Consider the following 19,490-nt stretch of genomic DNA (forward strand, 5'->3'; position numbering starts at 1 on the left):
CTAAGTGTGCAGTAAGTGAATTAAACAGACTACATAGAAAATGAATTTTCATTAATTGATCATAAATAAACATAAACATACTTCATTCTATGGAAGTCGTTCTTTTAGCAAACCTTTTTGAGCAATTATTGTCTTCCAATCTTTCTTTACAACCTCCGATGCATTGACATGTGACGTGATTATGGTGATGACAATGTGGATTTAAACTAGTTTCAGAATTCTTCCTACTTTGAAGCAATTATTCAATTAAAAAAAGGAAAAGGAAATTATAGTTAAAGTTCGGAAATTGTACAAAAAAGTATTGCAGACTATTAAATATACGCAAATTATCTTCGTTTATTAAAATACTCAATTATGAGAAACAAGTATTCGATAATATCTTTACGCACATCGTTAGAAAATACCTACGCATATTACAATACTGTCCGGCTTGTCCAATTACACATCCATCAGTACAAGAACCTGTTTCATTATCACATTTATCATTCAAACAGTTTAGTGCATCACATCCCCAAACACATAATCCTGTTTCAGGATAACAGTTTTGATTAATACAATTCAGCGGGCATAATTCTGTACAGTTTCTTCCCCATGTACCTTTCCAGCATCCTAAAAACATAAAATTTGTCAGGTTATTGTTTTTAAATATAATTGTGCATTTATAATTTATATTTTTATTTTACTCAGATCGACGTCCAGTTTCAAATCGACGTCTGTTCGGTTCTCAAATCAGAGTCCAATGTTATAATATAAGATTAGAAGTCAACGACAAACTCTGACCACCTTTATACAAATAATAAAAACTTTCTCAGATGAAAGTTCATTCCTAGCTAATCTATATTATATGGTCGACATTATTTTTCTGGTTTATTTATATGAGGCCTTCCTTGCAATAACCTTACGACATACAATTGAAGATACGATTACAAAGTGACCTTAACCAATACCCTTTGATTCATCACAACCTGAAATACGTATAGCAAATTTAATAGAATTTTATTAATAAGATACAAGTTATGATATTTTTATAATATTTGTTATATATATTATTATAATATAAAAAGGCAGATGCTACATTGCTGCTATGATTCCAAATAAGACAAATATTACTCAGAGACAAAAGACCGAGAATGTAAACAACTAGAGGTCAACATACGACCCTCAGCAATGAGCTTACCCAATACCGTACGGTAAGCTATGGGAGGCCATGACATGTCAAAATGTAAACAAAGTTAAGGGAGAAAACTAACTGCTTTATTTATGCTGAGACGAAAAACGTTTTTCTAAACATTACAAGTAAACTTTGAGCCCTATGTTCATCATAAAAAAGGTTCTAATCTTTCATTTTTTTCTTTGTCGAAATGGAAATAAATGTGATAAGATAATAAGAGGAATTCTTATTCTTATTGGAACATGTGGAAATTATTTATATATTATATTACCAACGTAACCCTGTGGATAATAGGGCAAACTTTTGACGTAAGTCGTTCCTTCTACTGTTTTGCAAAATAATGTGCTTTTGCAGCAATATTACAAATTGCACATCAACTTCTACATGCATCAAGTACAATCATATATACTACATTTGGAAGAAAACAATAACTTAAATTTCTCTGAAAACTTATCCAATCTGAAACTGCATGGCAATATGAATTAAAGTTGACTTCGATACGATTTCGATATTCAAATTTACTACTTCTATGCTACTGGAAAATAAAAGATAGATACGGTCAAGTTTCATGTATTTTTCTCCTTAACCAAACTGCATTTTTGTGTACTCAAAAGACTATCCATAGCTTTACTTCCCACATAATTTGGGCTTTAGTTAGTAAGGATGCTCTTCGTAAACATGGTATATGTGTCTTGGATAAATACTTAAAATACCAAAAATCTGTCCAAATTGCAGTTTTGAGTAATCTTTAGGCACGTATAATTTGGTAACATATTTGAAAATACACCAAAATGTTACAAAAACGGAGTTTCTACGCGAGGGGTGATGCTAAGGTCACAGCATTTGGAAAAGGTGTCGGTGAATTAGAGTACAAGAAGACAATAATTAAATAGCAGTAAATTTCCTGTAGATTTGGATACAATAAGAGACTTTCTTCTTAAGAGGTCTACAAAATGTTTGTGCACGTGTGTTAAATACGAATCAGCCTTTCAGGTACATAACATAACTTTATCTTTTTTGTAAATCTTGTGGAATTTTATGACCTTAAATCCATCTAATTAAAATATATTACTTCCTTGAAACACATTTTCTGTTTATACTATTTGGTTCATAATAAGCAAGCCTTAATATGACTCTTTTTCTGTCATATTCAAGTTCAACCATTCAGTTTTTGTTTAATTTGATAATATTGGATAAGAACAACTCTTCATAATTGTTGTATCGGGCTTTGACTTTTAAGTATTATCATTGTATATTAACGTGAGGAATAATATTGCCATCTTCGGTACTATAAGTAATTTATTTCCATGGCAACAGTGTGATATTTTAGATTGTTATACTGTCCATATTATACATTACTTTTTTTATAAATTATAAGGAAACGTTTAACCAATAGAACCAATAGCTATTCTGAATTGAATATTTTCAGATAATTTTATACTCAGTTTCCCTGAAAACAATCATTAATGCAGGGTTTTCTATGTATGCACGATGACCAATTTGTGTTTTTATTTTTGTTTTTAATATTCATTATAATATTGTAGTTTTTTATTATCAACTCAATCATCAGACATTTTCGTTATTTATTTATTTCTTAAAATACAACTGGGTGCGCAAAAGGTGTAATTTCCCCAATATACAAAATTGAGAATGGAAATGGGGAATGTGTCAACGAGACAACAACTCGACCAAAGGGCAGAAAACAGACGAAGGCCGCCAATGGGTCTTGAACACAACGAGCAAATCCCGCACCCGCAATCGGGCTTCAGCTGGCCTCTAAACAAAATGTGTACTAGTTCAGTGAAAATGGACGTCACACTAAACTCTGAAACATATAAATGAACTAAATTTAAAAACATACAAGACTAACAAGGCCAGAGGCTCTTGATTTGGGACAGGCGCAAAAATGCGGCGGGGTTAAACATGTCTTGTGAGATTTCAATCCTCCCCCTATACCACTAGCCAATGTAGAATAAACAAACACACAGCAATACGCACAGTAAAACTCAGTTCAAAACAAGGCCGAGTCCGATGTCAAACTATAGAACTATGTATAGAAAGTAAGTTAGAATATATTCCTTTTTCAGTAGCTCATTTTTATTCTTTTGAATGGCCGATTATACTTAGGTGTTTTTCTATATTTTCATGGACATATTGAACGATCGTTGTAATATTACACTGGCTTCTTAAACCTTAGGCTGCTCAATTAAATCATATACATCACTTAAATGTTTAGTTTACCTGTTTGTAAAATTATCCGATATTTCAACATTCGATTAATCATTCATCTGCATGGGTAGATGTTGTGTGCTTTTCTCATTGAGATGGTATAATCTATTAGTTACATACAGAGAGTACACTAAAGAGCAACCAGGGTCCAAAAAATATAATAACACCATTACATAAAAGCATACAGTATAACATGCTTCTCGTTGCAGTGCTAATGACACGACAAAGCTAAAAGCCGGTTGTAACCGAAATGTGTCGAAAAACTTAGGACTAAATTTTTTTTTCTTAAATTTTAAATCAACAATTATTTTTTCGTTTACTATTTAAAATGAATTAGTTTTGTAAATCAAACAATCCTACCTCAACCCTTCAGAATAAATGCTTAAAACTTTTGCACAAATATAAATATTGGAAATTTCTTCTCCCCAGGAATTTAATTACGAAACTATATTGACTCTTACATAAATAATGTAACGTTTACATTGGAATACTTTACCATAGATTGCTATGTAGCACAATTCAACAAAGCATTCCACATTGTTTCTTCTGTTGACGAAATACATATTTTTGGCAAGCATATTACAAGTTATGTTTTGAGTAATGGCAGGATAGCCAGGTATTCCTTTGTCTGTGTAGCAGAGACCAAGATCGCTACTTTGGTCTGCAGTTCCATTCTCTAGATACACACGAAACTGATCCATACGATGTGCAACTGTCAAGTAGAATCAAATAATAAAAAATTAAAAATATTAATATCAAAACTGAAATAAAACGGTCTTGAATTTTTTTAAATGAAATGTTTGTTTACACCATGATATTTTATCAACTAGATAAAGGGAAGAGAGAAAAACTACCTTTTTATTGAGAAAGTGAGTAATTGTTTTTTCCAACCTATATTTGTTGTAGATATTTACAAATTATTCACAAATCTGAACGTCCAAAATTTACAGATATTCAATATTAAAAAAATTAGTATTATGTTAACTCTATCGATAAATGACATGAGTATTTCTGTTACCGTTTGTTAGCTTCATGAACACGTTTTAAAAAAGACATTTGAATGTCCTTTTGTAAATAATCTATCATAATATACAATTTGACTAAAAGCCAGATCCAAAAATATTTGAATTACATCGACACTACTTGAATTCGTTATGTTTTAGTTTCAAAAAACATTTAAGGGGACGGGACGGGGCAAAGTTATTTTTCTTTTGTCTTAAGATTAAAGACGAAATAGAAAAACAGAAATAAGATATGATTCCCAGTTAAGCAACAACGAACTCAAAGCAATCTGACGAGGATGTGTATAGCTATAGTTCACCTTACGGCCTTTAACAATGAGCAAATTCAATTTCATGTCGACTCGGATTTGCTGACTTCCAGGGTAAGGGAAACGTCCACCAGCTTTGGAATCGACGCATTGATTGTAAAGATCATCAACGATAGCAATCCGGATAATTATACAGAATGGCGAAAAAGCAACAGTACAGCATTACCAAACGTTTTTTTTTTGTTGTTTTTTTTTACTATTGTTTTCCAAATAACATAACATGAGATTTTTAAAAGAACAGAAGATGTGCTTTTTAAAAACAAAAATTAGTTTCTGACTGCATGATTTTGCAATAGAATATACACACTTCTGATAAAAATACATTAAGTAAAATATAAATACGAGGATATATCAAAGGAAAATAACACTATGCACGGGTTCAATTTACCAAAATGAATGTTGAATTGTATGCAAAAAATTTCAAGTAGCGCATGGTACCATTTTAAAATAGAAAATCATTGCGTATTATTTCTTGTACACGGATTTTGAATATTTCATTTGGTATGGTGGTGTAAAGGATGGAAAGATAGAAGGTGTTGATAAAATTTATTTCATTAAAGAATCGATATTTTAAATCAGAAATTCTTTACAGTTATTAAAAAACAACATACGGTTAATTTTATTACGCGAGTAAATAGTGTCATAATATTTCTGAAATCCATCTTTCACTGCAGACATTTTCAAATTGGTCAATGTAAATAACTAACTGTATTTCCTGGTTGAATCACGTAGATGAGCCGGCAATGTACCGTTGTTTGTACGGATCTTTGAACAGTTTGTGTATCCAATACAAACTAGACAAGTCCTTAATTGTGTTGCCTAATGGAATATTTGCTGATTTAAAAGATCTCATCCTTATCAAAAGCTATGTTATTGTATGTGGTGTAACCCGAGTGTTCACGCAGTAATTTGATTTACTGGCAAAAGCAATATTGTTAGAAGCTTCGGAGCATCTTCAAAGTTATAACGATCTAATTTGATTGATATCGTATACTCAAAATATGTATTGGAAGACAATTTTATACAGAAAAGTCACGAACAGTGTACAGGACATTAGTCAAAGACATCCAAATTACTTGTGAAGGATTTTAAAATCAATAGTACAGTGTTATAAGATAATGATATATGTTATGTTTTCATATTAATCATATTTTATGTCAGAGTACAATCGTTATGGGTCGACGTTAGGTTCATTGGCTCGAGGCGTACATGTACCAGCACTACAAAAGTCAAAAAGTCTGAAAAGACCAGTTTTTGTCTGAATTTGCATGAATTTTTACTCGACATTCTAAATTTGTCTGAATAATTTTTAAAAATTCTTGACATAGTATGAATTTGTCTAATAAGGTTCTTGATTCTTCTTGACAAGTGTCTTGACAGTATGAACATTGTCTTAAAATTTCTCGACACTTCCTGTATCATCTGATAAGAGTCTGGATTAGTCTCGACCAATTCTTGACTGTCTTAAATTTGTCTCGATCTGTCTTGACATATTCTTGACATTCTTAATAATGTCTGAATATGTCTCGACATATTTTTGACATTCTAAATAATGTCTGAATATGTCTCGACACATTCTTGACAGTCTTAAATATGTCTTGACACTATCTCAACAGTATAAAATTCGCCTGAAATGTGAACAGACTTATTCTGCACTGTTTATGACATTCTATTGCTGTTGTATACTCCTTTTTATTATGGCTAAACTTAACTTTGAAGAATCAAGGTTTAATTTGGTATAGTAAGATACCCTTTTGGTGCAACTAAGTTGGAATACGGTCCGAATACCCTGAATAATCCACCATGTAGTTTAATTTTGATTTATTTTTATTAAACATTTGAGTAATTGTTTTCCCTTGGAATATAAGTCGAAGGTATTGACAAACAGCATTTAGATTTTTGCCGTTCGCAAAACTGCCAGTCAAATTTGCTTTACTGAAATAGGTGTCTTGTATCTCTTTTGGACCCCACAATTCATCTTTTGCGTGTGTGTGGCTAAAAAAAGAGGGGGGGGGGGGGGGGGGGGGGGGGCTTTCGTTTATGTCAAAGAATTTGTTCCCATCTTGATTAAAAAACCTTATTCATTTTTTAGAACAACCCAAAAACATTTTATATTCAAATTTGAATGTTGAATTTTATAATTTTTTAACAAAAATAAATATTTGTGATAACTCCTTCCTGAAAAAAAAAAATGTTTAGATCTATATTGTGCATGTCTGTTTGAGAACCATTTCATAAGACCGATAATTTCTATAGAAATCATTGATGGGACCCATTATAAATACATTTTTTTTTATTATTCCTGGAGTAGATAATAATTTTCTTTTAATCTTTGGGATTTATTCAATTTGTTTTTATGTATGAAATAATTAACTTCATAATTTTGATGAAGAAAATCCATTTCAATTCAATTGTTTTTCATCAAAATGATGATTTTCATTTTCATCTATCAACAAACTTTTTAAATTGTAGTGGCATGGTCGGTCAACTGATAAGTTGTATGGCTGATTACAGGTAAAGCAATAACTTCTGTTTGACAGTTGCGTGTACTCTGGTGTGTGGAATACCTTAGTTTTATGGAGAACATCCTGTCCATGTGTAATACTTAATATATTCCAACAGATGACATTACACAAATTTTTCTTCTGTTAAATGAATGATTTGTATATCATCATAATTTGCTATTTATATAAACCACATTTTGGTATAATATTTATTTACCATATCAATATTGAATATTATGAATGTAGAACGAAATATGTCTACAGTATGATTGGTTTGAATCATTTAATTTATAAGATTTAGGAATCAAAATTTGTAATTATTTAAAAACCCATATTGAAATTGTTTTATATCAACACACCCACATTTGAATTATTTTATACTTCAGATTTCATAGCCATATTTGCATTTGTAAAAATATTTATATACCCAAATTTTCAATTATTTTACATGCCCAACTTTTATTTTTGTTGTAAAGAAGTATACTTGAAACAACAGTATATCATATAAAGAGAAATAAAGATTAAAGTTATATCATGAATATTAAATTGGTCATAATTTGTAAAACTCAGAACTGTCAAGTAAATTTAAGACACGATTCAAAATGTTCAGAATATGTCAAGCCATACTGAGAAAAAATAAGAATGTCGAGAATATGTCGAGAAATTTCAAGACAGTATTCAAATGTCAAGAATTTGTCAAGAAATTTTAAGACCATATTCAGAATGTCGAGAATATGTCGAGTAAATTTCATACAAATTTAATATAAATGAGAATTTGTCAAGAAAAATTAAGACACAAGTCATACTTTTGGAGAATGTCGAGTGAAAGTTCATGCAAATTAAGACAAAAACTGGTCTTTTCAGACTTTTAGACTTTTGTAGTGCAGAGGGTCAATATAGCCTGATTGAGGCACAAAACGTCTGTATGAGAACACAAAACGAGATTAATATGAAAATACTAATTGTATGACACATTAACCAGCCAATGACTTAAAATAACAACAAAACCTGACTGAAAACAAATGCAACTGAAGAAAGGCTCATACAGGATCAATATGAACTAATTGGGCTGACTTTCATTCAGATGCAAGGAATGTTGAATAACCCTCACAATTAATGTACGCTGAATAGTCATTTTCATGTAACCTACACTTGACTCCGGAGTACATCCAGTATATGATTTTTTGCAGGTCACCTACTTAATCATTTATAGTTGGACATTCTTTATTTTACTTCTTATAGTTACTGCTACTTGGCCGAGAACCAGAATTTCACCTACCACAGAGTCGTTAACCTGTTGAAAAACTATATACTCCTGAGTCAAAAGTCGGTTATATGAAAAGAGTCTATTGCCCTTTTATTCATCAAGAAGTTGTCCTTTGAGCCTTTCATTTATACTTCAAGTTATCTCTGACGTATGTAAACAACGTGGCAACAGTAAGGTTCGAAGTCCGTGTAGTAAAAAAAATATCGGAAAATCATCTGGTGCCGAAGATAGCTTTCACAAACAGGGCCGTTAATATGTTACAGGATCTGCTTCCCGATCTTGAGCACATGTAATCACCTCCTGTTCTTTTGGTGGGGTTCGAGTTGCTCAGTCGTTAGTTTTCTATATGGTGTTCGTGTACTGTTGTTTGTCTGTCAAAATAACTTTGCAATCTACTGACAAGTTCAAAATATATATATATTTAAAACAAAATAAATGGAACTTACATTGTTGGAGTTTTTTCCCCACAATAGTTACAGATATTAGATGTAAAACACTTTAAACTACAGCTACTGTGAAATTGTTTAAAATGTAATTTCAGCATTAAACAAAACAAACAGCTAACAGAAAATATTAACATAAACTTTAATTTTAATTTGTTTTCTGATGCACACTACAAGTAAATTCACAAGTATTCCTGATAAATTATTCTCATTCTTTTACATGATTGTGTGACATGCATGATCGTTCAACATATTTTAGAATAGACCATTATAAAAAACGAAATGCTAACAGTTGTTATAGTGGAAACAGGCATTTTGCAAAATTATTTGCAAGAAAATGAAAAACTCCCTTTTTTCCATATTGGTACAAATACGACAAAAAATGTTTGGCTACGTCTGTGGAATCAGTATATTGATGGAGATACATGTGTTAAAATTTAAGCACGACGTCACGATTAAAGTGGAAATTCCTGAGTGTCTCTAACTTATTAGCATAACTAACTTGGAAGCATAGACAATAAATGTATGTCACTGTTGGCTAGTACTGCGCCCTATGTTTATATACCTATAAATATGGAGTTATGTCCTTTCAGAACAATAGGTAATTCTTTTGAAGAGTCCACCCGAATACCAAGTTTCGATGCAATTTGCTTCAAGGCATACAACAGTGACCTGTGTAAGGTCATTATTTTTCCTGAATAAAATGCAAACTACCGATTGTTAAAACATTTAATTCATTATATAGTTATCGTGTAATGTTGCCAATTGCGGTTTTACTGTACAATTTTCCATTTTCAATAGTCGTTAAAAGTTTCAGGAAGAAGCGATCATTTCCTTCGTTTATAAGACTGAAATACCAAAAAAATAACGTCGTTAATGCATACTAGTAGTGTAATTTTCGAAACAATTGACCACCATGGGTGAATTGGAAATATAAATATGGTAAGCCAGTTTGAGGGATTCGTAGGTGGTCTGTTGCGAGGCAAAATTTATGCTCCTATCCAATATACCTTCATATTCCAGTCGTAGTCCAATTTTCCCCGATCTTCATCTAGTACGACCTGCATTACAGGACGGTGTGTTCACGTTTCTCTAACATTTGAAATTTTTGTACCCAGGTAAATGATTGTTGAAGAAACGTGATTTTTTGGTAACAGGGATTAATGAAATTTACTGAAATCAATTGGAACCATACCTTCAAAATAATTATGAATTCCTTTGAGGACTACGCCAGAGCATGGGCTAATAGAGAAAGCGCTGTACTGGACACTTTGTCAGAATGGGTCTAAAAAATCAGGTCTCTGACAAAACGTCGAATTCATAAGTTGAAAACTGTGCGAATGATCGACCATTGTCCGTTTTCAAAGACAAATTTAATGAAGCTGTGAAATGTCTATCATCTCTTCACGATAAAAATGATGTTGTTCCTGCGGAAAAAATCTCCAAATAATACTGTCTTTTTGTGTAAATCGTACTACTACGAGTGTCTTGTAAAAGAATTAGGAATAAATGAGCACTCGGGTAATCTAACTTAAAAAAAACATATCATTTGACAAGGCGAATCATAAGTTCTTCATTTCTTCAATGAACATTACATTTAACAGCAAATCTGAGGAATTATCTTGTTTGTATTGGGTACCTACGTTTTACAAAATTCCGTACAAACAACGGTACATTGCCGGCTCATCTGCATGTTCTACAAATGATTTGTCCATTAGATTGACAAAAATTCAGTTCGCAGTGAAAGATGGTCTTCAGACATACTGTGAAACTGTTTACTTGCGTAGTGGTATTGGCCATATGTGGATTCTAAAAAACTGTAAAGAACTTCTGGATACTTTTAAATCTCGTTCTTTCTCTGATATTAACTCTATCAAACCTTTTGATTTTTCAACCCTGTATACCACCATTTCCCATGTCAAATCGTCTAAATGAAACAATTCACAATGCGTTTCAATATAAAAATGGTACCCATGGTAGCGTACGCTATAAATGTATTGCTTTGGGATACCATACTGCATATTTTGTTAATATTGAAGAAGGTAAAACATGCTACACAGAGGGACAAGTGATCAATATATATGCTGGAGTTTCGTGTTGGTAGACTTTTTCCAAAAATTTTTCTGAATTCCTATGGGAACGACCGGTGTGCTTCTCCTTGTCGAACTATTCTAAGTTTTCATAGTAGTTAGAGTTCCTTCAAACATTTGTCAAAAACAAGAAGATCAAAGAAGCCAGATCATTTAATTTTGCATTCAGATTTATAAATGACGTTCTTGTCATTAACAATCCAAACTTCTCTGATTGGTTTCCATTAATATATCCCTCAGAATTAGAAATTAAAGAAACAACAGACAGGGCTTTCTCTGTCTCATTTTTTAGGCTCAAAACTGACTTAAGCGTTCATCTCATTACCAGGATCTATGACGTGACGATTTCAATTCTAAAATAATAAATTTGAAGATTGTGCACATCACGTAATGCGCTGAAAGTTGTGTCAAATACCAATCAACCCATCAGTTAAAATAACCAAGAAACGCGCTTACAACATACCAAATTTCTTAAATACTATTTCGTTTTGTGAAAGAGAGGCAAAAGGTACCAACTTTTTAATCAATTGATATCGTTACCAAAATTGATTAATTTGTAACTGAAAGACAATATATAGAGATATCTTCATATCCGAAAGAATATTGGTTTTCATAAAGTATATACTTACTTATTGTTAAAGAAAACAATTGTCAGATAAATCAAAATTGTAGTTTAAAGACTACTTTGTACATTTTTATTTTATTTGGTTCAAGTTCACAAATGCATTGTTTAAAACTAAAAGTTCACACACGAAGTTTGGAACTGTTGATTATAGTAGACATTGGTATTAATATTTATTTTGTGATCAGTAAATTAAGATCAAACTAAATATCATAAAAAATATATACAAATGCATCCATGGCTCTACAATCTGTCAATACCTTTATCCTGGCTTTGCTGAAGTTCATGCTTTTCCCTGATTGTTAATGACGTCTTTACAAATGCACTACACTTAATCCATTGGATGTTGGATGTGTACTTATAGATGTTCTAGTCTTAGATGCATGATATTTTATTAGTTGTTAGTAAATGTGTAGTAACTGCGAGTACTATCAGATCTGTACTTAGTGTCGTTTTTGTTGTCGGGGTTTATAAGCACCCTGCCACGTGGTCTGTGATGTTGTTTTGTGTATTTCTGCTATGTATCGATCTAATGAATAAAGCCCTTTTCAACTGATTTTTATAGTTTCTTATTTAGTATTGTTACACCACTCTCCCAGTTTAAGAAGCGGAGGAAAAGATGACACCTTCAACCTACTTTAACCCCATCACATTATGTATGTGCCTGTCCGAAGTCAGGAGCCTGTAATTCAGTGGTTGTCGTTTATTGTTGTATATCATATATGTTTTTTTTGTTCATTATTTTGTACATACATCAGGTCGTTAGTTTTCTCGTTTAAATGGTTTAACATTTGTCATTTCGGGGCCTTTTATAGCTGACTATGCAGTTGGTGTTTTGCTCATTGTTGAAAGTCGTACAGTGATCTATAGTTGTTACCTTCTATGTCATTTGGTCTCTGGTGGAAATTTTCTCATTGGCAAGTATACCATATCTTTTAATAGTTAACCTAACATGAATTAATTTGAGAAAAATTAGCTCTCTTTCATCAGGATTCCAGTACATAATTAGTATGCACATTTAAAATACTTGTATGTTGAAATAAATATTAACTAATGTTAAAATAAATACAAAATTAATTTATTTGTTCCTGAAACATGTACTAAGATATAAGAAGATAGGGTATGCGTGCCAATGAGACAACTCTCCATCCAAGTCACAAATTGTAAAAGTAAACCATTATAGGTCAAAGTACAGCCTGTATGCTTTACATAAATCTATTTATGCAATAGATTATAACTTACAATTTTTCCGGTAATAAATCACAATGTTTGTCATATGAGCAACTGCTGGAAGTTGTAGGCCCCACCATGCGTAAAATTGTCCTGCATTTGTTGCAGAACATCCGTCGGCCCATTCATTATTTGCAGGTCCTTTTATTGCAAGATTTGCGTAACGATCTAGATAATCTGTGCGTTGTACCGCTACTCCCTGTGGTGCAAGATTTACTGAAAAAAAAAAACAATGGAAGGTCTTTCCACATTAAATTTCTATATAGTTGATAAGATTCTACTTCCGTTTAACTCAAAGTTACTATTTTGCGTCCAATTAAAGAATTCTTGCAAGCGGATAGATATTTCGATTTTTGTATATCAAACAAATTGCTTCTCCTTTCACGGATCCTTAAGAGTGTTGGCGATTGGTTGCGGGTTGTGACGAGGTATTTACGGATGCCTGCGATTGACAAAAAGTTGCTCTTCTTCGGGACTCTTAAGACAAATCCGTGTATGTGACGGGACATAAAGCACCGCTAAGTCCATATATTATCATAATGGCGTAGTCGACATCACGTTATCAGCAGATCAAAGTATAAGCCAAAACAAAAATAGAAATCAACATGCACTTATACAAAATATATATATTAGATACAGAAAAAGGCAACCAAAGAAAGGGCTAAACTTATTATTATTCTCAAAGAGTATTCAAGTCCAGATACGAGCCGAAAGCCGATGACCTTGACATGACTACCAGTACAGAAAAAAACAATACGGCTGGTAATTACCAGCTACTATCCCCTTTCGTTTGTTACTTTTGATTTGTATCTGACTGGTACGACTTTTAGTTTTTATCAGAAAGTAGTATATTTTGCATTTTAAAGACAATTGCATAATCATAAAGTAGTATATTTGAACAAATCACCCAGACATTTACCTATTGATAAATTTAACTAATGTCCCAGCAAACACAAAAACATCTTTAAAATGTTTTTAAAATGTTGTGTCTAATGTCATGAAAATATCACAAAAAAACGTGAGAAAAACATTAAATGTATGGTAGAATATATATCGCTAAAACGTTTTCTAATATATTTTCTAAAATATTTGCATAATATAATTAAAATGTTGTAAAGAAATATCATGATAATGTGAAAAACAATGGCGTATAAAACATTTTGATAATCTTTTAAAAAATATTTTCTAGAAATATTTTCTGAACATTTGAAAAACATCATGAACATCAAATAATGTTATAAAAATGTTTTTTGGATGTTTTCTTGCAAGTGAGACTGTGCCTAAAAAATGTTTTCAAAATGTTTTAAGAAGATGTTTTTGGTTGATATCTAGATCATATCAATATAAAAATTTCTGTACTTTTGATAGAGTTTCCTGCTTTTTAAATAACAAATCATTAGTTAAATTAATTTATACACAGTGATTAATTCTATATACAAACAAGAATAAATCAGTTGTTTTGCTTAGCATATGAAATTCAATTCAGTCTCTAAAAACAAGAAGTATCTACAAATTTTGACACATCCAAAATGGCAGACACAACTCATCATGGTCAAGCCACTTACCAAATATGAAGTCATTCTGTTCATCAGCATTACTAATTAAAGTTATGAAAAATTTGAGAACATTCAACATTTTGAAATACAATGTATAAGCAAACAGGAAACAGGTGCCAGATACAAAAATGTTCACACATCACAGTTCATCACTATCAAGCAGCTCATTAAATATGAACTCATCTTTATCAGCAGTTTTGGGAAAAACAGTGATGAAAATATTTGTTGGACAAAATCCGACAAATATAGGTGGACAGACGACAGACAGTGCAAGAAAGCCCACATTCCAACCACAATGGTATAATGTTTAGTTTTTCACTCTCAACTTTTATTACCTATCTTATACACATCATGAATATGTCAACCTGAACATGCATGACATATATGCCATTGGACATTATGCAAACATTATACACATTTTTAAGTTCAAGTTACATTGACTAAAACTTGTGTCCCAAATTCAGATTTTTCAATACAACTTCTCTTTCTAAACTAAAACACTACACTTCTAATAGGGTTACATCTTAAGTCAATAATCATTGATAATTGGCTGAAGAGTTGAGAAAAAAAACACCATTTTACATCAACTATTTGATTTATTTAAGAATACATCGAAAAAGTCAATCAATTGTCTTATTCAAAATCACTTGGAATGTCTTGTAGTGTCTTATATCTTTTTCTTGCTGTGCCATGCTTCTGAAAAAAAAATAATCTTACATTCATATATAAACTTCTTGCACATTCCTTTATTATAGAACGATTCACGTTGCCTGGAGGATATACATTCCCTCCCCTTTAAAGTTTTGAAACAAATAACGACGATAGTCTGTCGGAAGGGGACGATAAATGGCTGACAGTGTTAAGAGAGAGCAATATGCCACGCTGAACTTCATTAGTTATTAAAAAAAAAAACACATAAAAAACTTTAGACTAGATATGTGTCCAGTCAAGAATCTTATTTCATTATACTCGTTGATTGTTGTCTATCATATTTTTTTTCTTTTATTGTTTTGTATAAATCAGGCTGTTGTTATTCTTGTTTTTTTTTTTTAGTTTTCATTAAATGCATTGTATCATGTAGGCGCCTTTAAAAGCCCTGCTACATAAAGTCATTAAACATATTATTGTCCTTTTTAAGTGTTAAACTCTGTAGAGTGACATAGTTTATAACTTGTCATTTGTATCTAAGGGCATATGATACAGTCCTAGAAGTATACTATAGGCACATAATAACTTATCGAAGTGTTACGCATTGTTTTCGCAATGATGATAATAATATAACTTAACTTCCGAGAAACACACAGATGTCATTAAATGAGTTGCTTATATGTATTTGAAATACTTCAAAGGAAAGCAAATATGTTGTTTATGAATGCACACTGTTGGACTAAAAGATTGATTTAAATAAACAACTTGTTTCTATTTTGTCACAAAAAATATAATTTATTCAAATATCTTGATATCTTTTCTGTATTGTATGCCCTTAATCTTGAATGTAACGCATTGTTTATGCTAAATATTTGAATTAAATATGGAATAACAGTAATTCTGTATGAAACTCTTACTTCAAAAAAAAATTCTCCTGAAAGGTTGTAGACATTCCAAAGAACCTGCTCCACTTCCAAATTGTAAACCTGCATATTGAACTTGTCCTTTGTGGCTTTTCTTTTAGCTCCTGTTAAAAAATAAAAGATACATTGTATGAACATTGTGTGTATGAAGCAATAAATATAATTTTAAGCAACAGTTTATATTACCTTGCTTGTACTGAAGTCTTACATACTAGTCTTTGTAATGTTCGTTAAGCTGTTTTGCAAATACATACATACACTGATTTTACTAGAAAAAAAATCTCCATATTCAAATGGTGCTTATATTAGTGTTATTGTAACTTGTTTGTGTGCCTCGGAAACAAGGTATTGAGTCATGCTTATTGCAATAGTTGTTGTTGGTTTAAGTCTGTCAAATTTCTTTTTCATAATGTGTATTTAATGTAGGCAGTTAGTTGTTTTGTTTCAATTGTGTTGAGAAAAATTTAACATTTGTTTGTCAAGGCTTCAAAGTGGAGTATATGGCATTGGTTTTCTCAGTTTTGAAAGCCGTACAGTGACCTATAATTTCTTTTATCCAAGTCATTTAAATTCTGGTGGATAGCTGTCTCATACACCTTATCGCTATTTCAGTATTTGGAAATCTGTCCCTCTTGAACTTTTTACGTCAGCATACGTCATACAATAATACACCTTATCGCTATTCCCACTTGACCCGAGAATCTATCCTGCTTGAACTTTTGACGTCAAACAACAATCACTTTTCCATTGTGGCATCAGATATTTTTTATGATGACGTCAAAATTTTAAGGGAACTTGTAACAGTTGTGTGATGTCCAGTAATGGCGGACAAATAGCAATAAGGTGTATTACTTTCAATTGTGGTGTCAAATATTTTCTAATATGACGTTGACATTTTACGGGAACTTTTGTGATGTCCATGGCCAGTAATGGTGGACAAATAATGATAAGGTGTATTGGCAATCAAACACACAAGCCACATATCCTTATAATTTTTTTATATTAATGAACAAATTCATAATTGTTGTACGTAGATGCTTGAACAGTGGAGGATTTAGTGGCCCCGACCCCCTTATGGAGCTACTTACAAGATAAATGTATAGACTATTTACAAGTATCACTCCAAACGTTTGCTTGCCTTGGGCAGGGCCCCCCTTTTTGAAAACCTTGATCCGCACCTCCAGAAACAGATGTAATTTGGTTCCGATTATGATTTAACACACACAATGAATGCACAAGTTTCATCTTAACAGATTAATCATTCTTACCAAGTGAGTATATATCGCGTAACAAACAATTTCCTTGGCTCTCTTTGTTGATATCCTGTCTTCGTTTCGAAATTCAAATCCGGTGATAAAACAAAAGTCGATTCCGGAAAAGGTCGGTTTTCCGCAAGGCATATAAACGATACGAAACTATGATTGAACTTAGTACAGTTTATACAGTTTTCAATTCTTAATTTCTAAAATATACACGAACGAAATGAATAAACATTAAAGAAAGGTGATTGTTTATTAATACATTATTGCTTAATTTAATGTTGACTCTTTTGAATTTTAATATAAGAAGGAATAAAATCTGACTTCAAGGATCTTCAAGATATCAATTAAGGATTTCAACCATAGTATCTTGCTTGTCATGATATTGATGAAATGTAGTACTATATCTTATCCTGAAAAAAACGAGCTAATTCCACAAAACGTTGTTTGTGGGGTTTTGAATAAAGTTTAAATAAAATGTTATTTTTATATCCGTAAAATGTTGAATAAAATATCAGTAAGACTATTAAGTAATGTGTATGTCAATATTTTATAGAAAACATTTAGCTGATATTTTTCAGATGTTTTATGTAAAACATTTTAATTTTACGTTATAAAACATTTTATGCAAATAGCAAAACTATATTTTCTGTAAAACATTTTTTTGCAGAATGTTTTTTGGATATTTGGAAAATATTTACTTTAAATGTTGTTAAAATATAAAATACCAATTGAAGAAAATATTATTTTTTTATATTATAAAATATCTACGGGATATTTTAGAACAATGTTTGAGAACATGAATAAAAGATATTAGCAAATAATATTTTGTTAATGTTGTAAAAACATTTTACTTAAATGTTAGAAATAAAACATTTCAAAAACAATAAAATAAACATTTTTTTTATGTTTAAATGATATCTTATTGAAATATTTTGTGAGAGACGTCCATATGACATTTAAAAAATGTTTTTAAAATGTTGTGTGTTTGCTGGGGTATCGAAATGACAACCTACAGAGTAGGCATTACAAAAAATAATAAACAGCTGCGCCACGAGCGCATGATACACCCGTCGTCTTGTGTGTGAAGTTTATGCAATAATCATAAATAGTTTCTGAGATACGGCGCGATATGTGAAACCCCCCCCCCCTTTTTTTTTTAAAAAACTCAATAACTATAAAAAAAAATTGAATCATCACCAAAAAGTATACAGATCTTTAGATTAATATAACTAAGAAGTTTGTAAAGTTTTAAGCAATAATCATAAATTGTTTTTGAGATACGGCGCGACATGTGAAAAAACACACCCCATTTTTAGTTACAAGGTCCCGTAACTCAAAAAGTTTTTATCTTATTTTCACCAAAAAGTATACAGATCGTTTGATAATCATAAGAAACAACTATGTAAAGTTTCATGAAATTTGGACAAGTTGTTCTCAAGTTACGGTGCGACATGTTTACATTTTGACGGGCGTATAAAAAGATGTGGTATGATTGCCATTGCGACAACACCCCACCACAGACCAATTGACGTAGATGTTGTCATCGACAACATAAGTTCACAGCACGGCTTCAACAATGAGTAAAACCCATACCGCAAAATGAATTATAAAAGGCCCTGAAATATCAATAATTATTGTAAAATAATTAAAACCCCGGGTTAGAAACAAAAGAATAACGAAAAACAAATATGATATACATTGTTAAAGTTTATACAATATGTCAAGGTCTATATCGTCCAAGTCTATTAAACTTGTGTCTAAATACTAGTAGGCAGTAACGTTTAAAGATCTGTCATTAAAAAACAGTTTAAACGCAAAACACGTAACTTAACAATAAAAGTAGTAAACAAACAAAAACAAAGTTACGTAAACAGACAAAGATAAAAGAATTTTAGCTAACAATTTCAAATGATATTGAAAGTGAGCTCGAATAACTAAACCTGCTGTAAATATTTTAGTTCATTTTACTTGGTGTTCGATGACAGATCATGATTGCAGGAGCCATTATACCGACAAAGCGAGAAAGACATCATATCATCAGTTTGACGTATGCATGTTCATGTACTACCATCTGATAGATACATTTCAATATGTAATGGTGCATATATTTTTTTTTAATATTACTTACTTTGCGCTGCTACTGTCACAATGACGGTCTCAATGATAATTGAAAGTAGTTCTAGCTTTAAACTCATCTGAAATGCATTTTCATTTG

General features: G+C 31.4%; 1 protein-coding gene and 1 long non-coding RNA gene across 2 annotated transcripts in view; both read right to left on the minus strand.

Moving 5' to 3' along the window:
* Nucleotides 1–558: 558 nt before the first annotated feature.
* Nucleotides 559–19,490, minus strand: part of LOC127708442 (uncharacterized) — a 65,250-nt gene continuing 46,318 nt past the window's right edge. Inside the window, exons 3-5 of the mRNA XM_052213727.1 lie at nucleotides 12,899–13,102; nucleotides 3,892–4,112; nucleotides 559–609 (exon numbers count right to left, since the gene is read on the minus strand). Of these exons, the coding sequence (XP_052069687.1) occupies nucleotides 559–609; nucleotides 3,892–4,112; nucleotides 12,899–13,102 (476 nt within the window). The remainder of the gene's footprint in view (nucleotides 610–3,891; nucleotides 4,113–12,898; nucleotides 13,103–19,490) is intronic.
* LOC127700505 (uncharacterized) lies at nucleotides 13,834–17,359 on the minus strand. Its single transcript, XR_007981608.1, has 3 exons — nucleotides 17,282–17,359; nucleotides 16,008–16,117; nucleotides 13,834–15,138 (listed from the first exon to the last, which is right to left on the minus strand). It is a non-coding gene; the product is annotated as an uncharacterized LOC127700505 (long non-coding RNA).

This window comes from Mytilus californianus, unplaced genomic scaffold (genome assembly GCF_021869535.1).
Source record: "Mytilus californianus isolate M0D057914Y unplaced genomic scaffold, xbMytCali1.0.p SCAF_1, whole genome shotgun sequence".
In the NCBI taxonomy this organism is placed as follows: domain Eukaryota; kingdom Metazoa; phylum Mollusca; class Bivalvia; order Mytilida; family Mytilidae; genus Mytilus; species Mytilus californianus.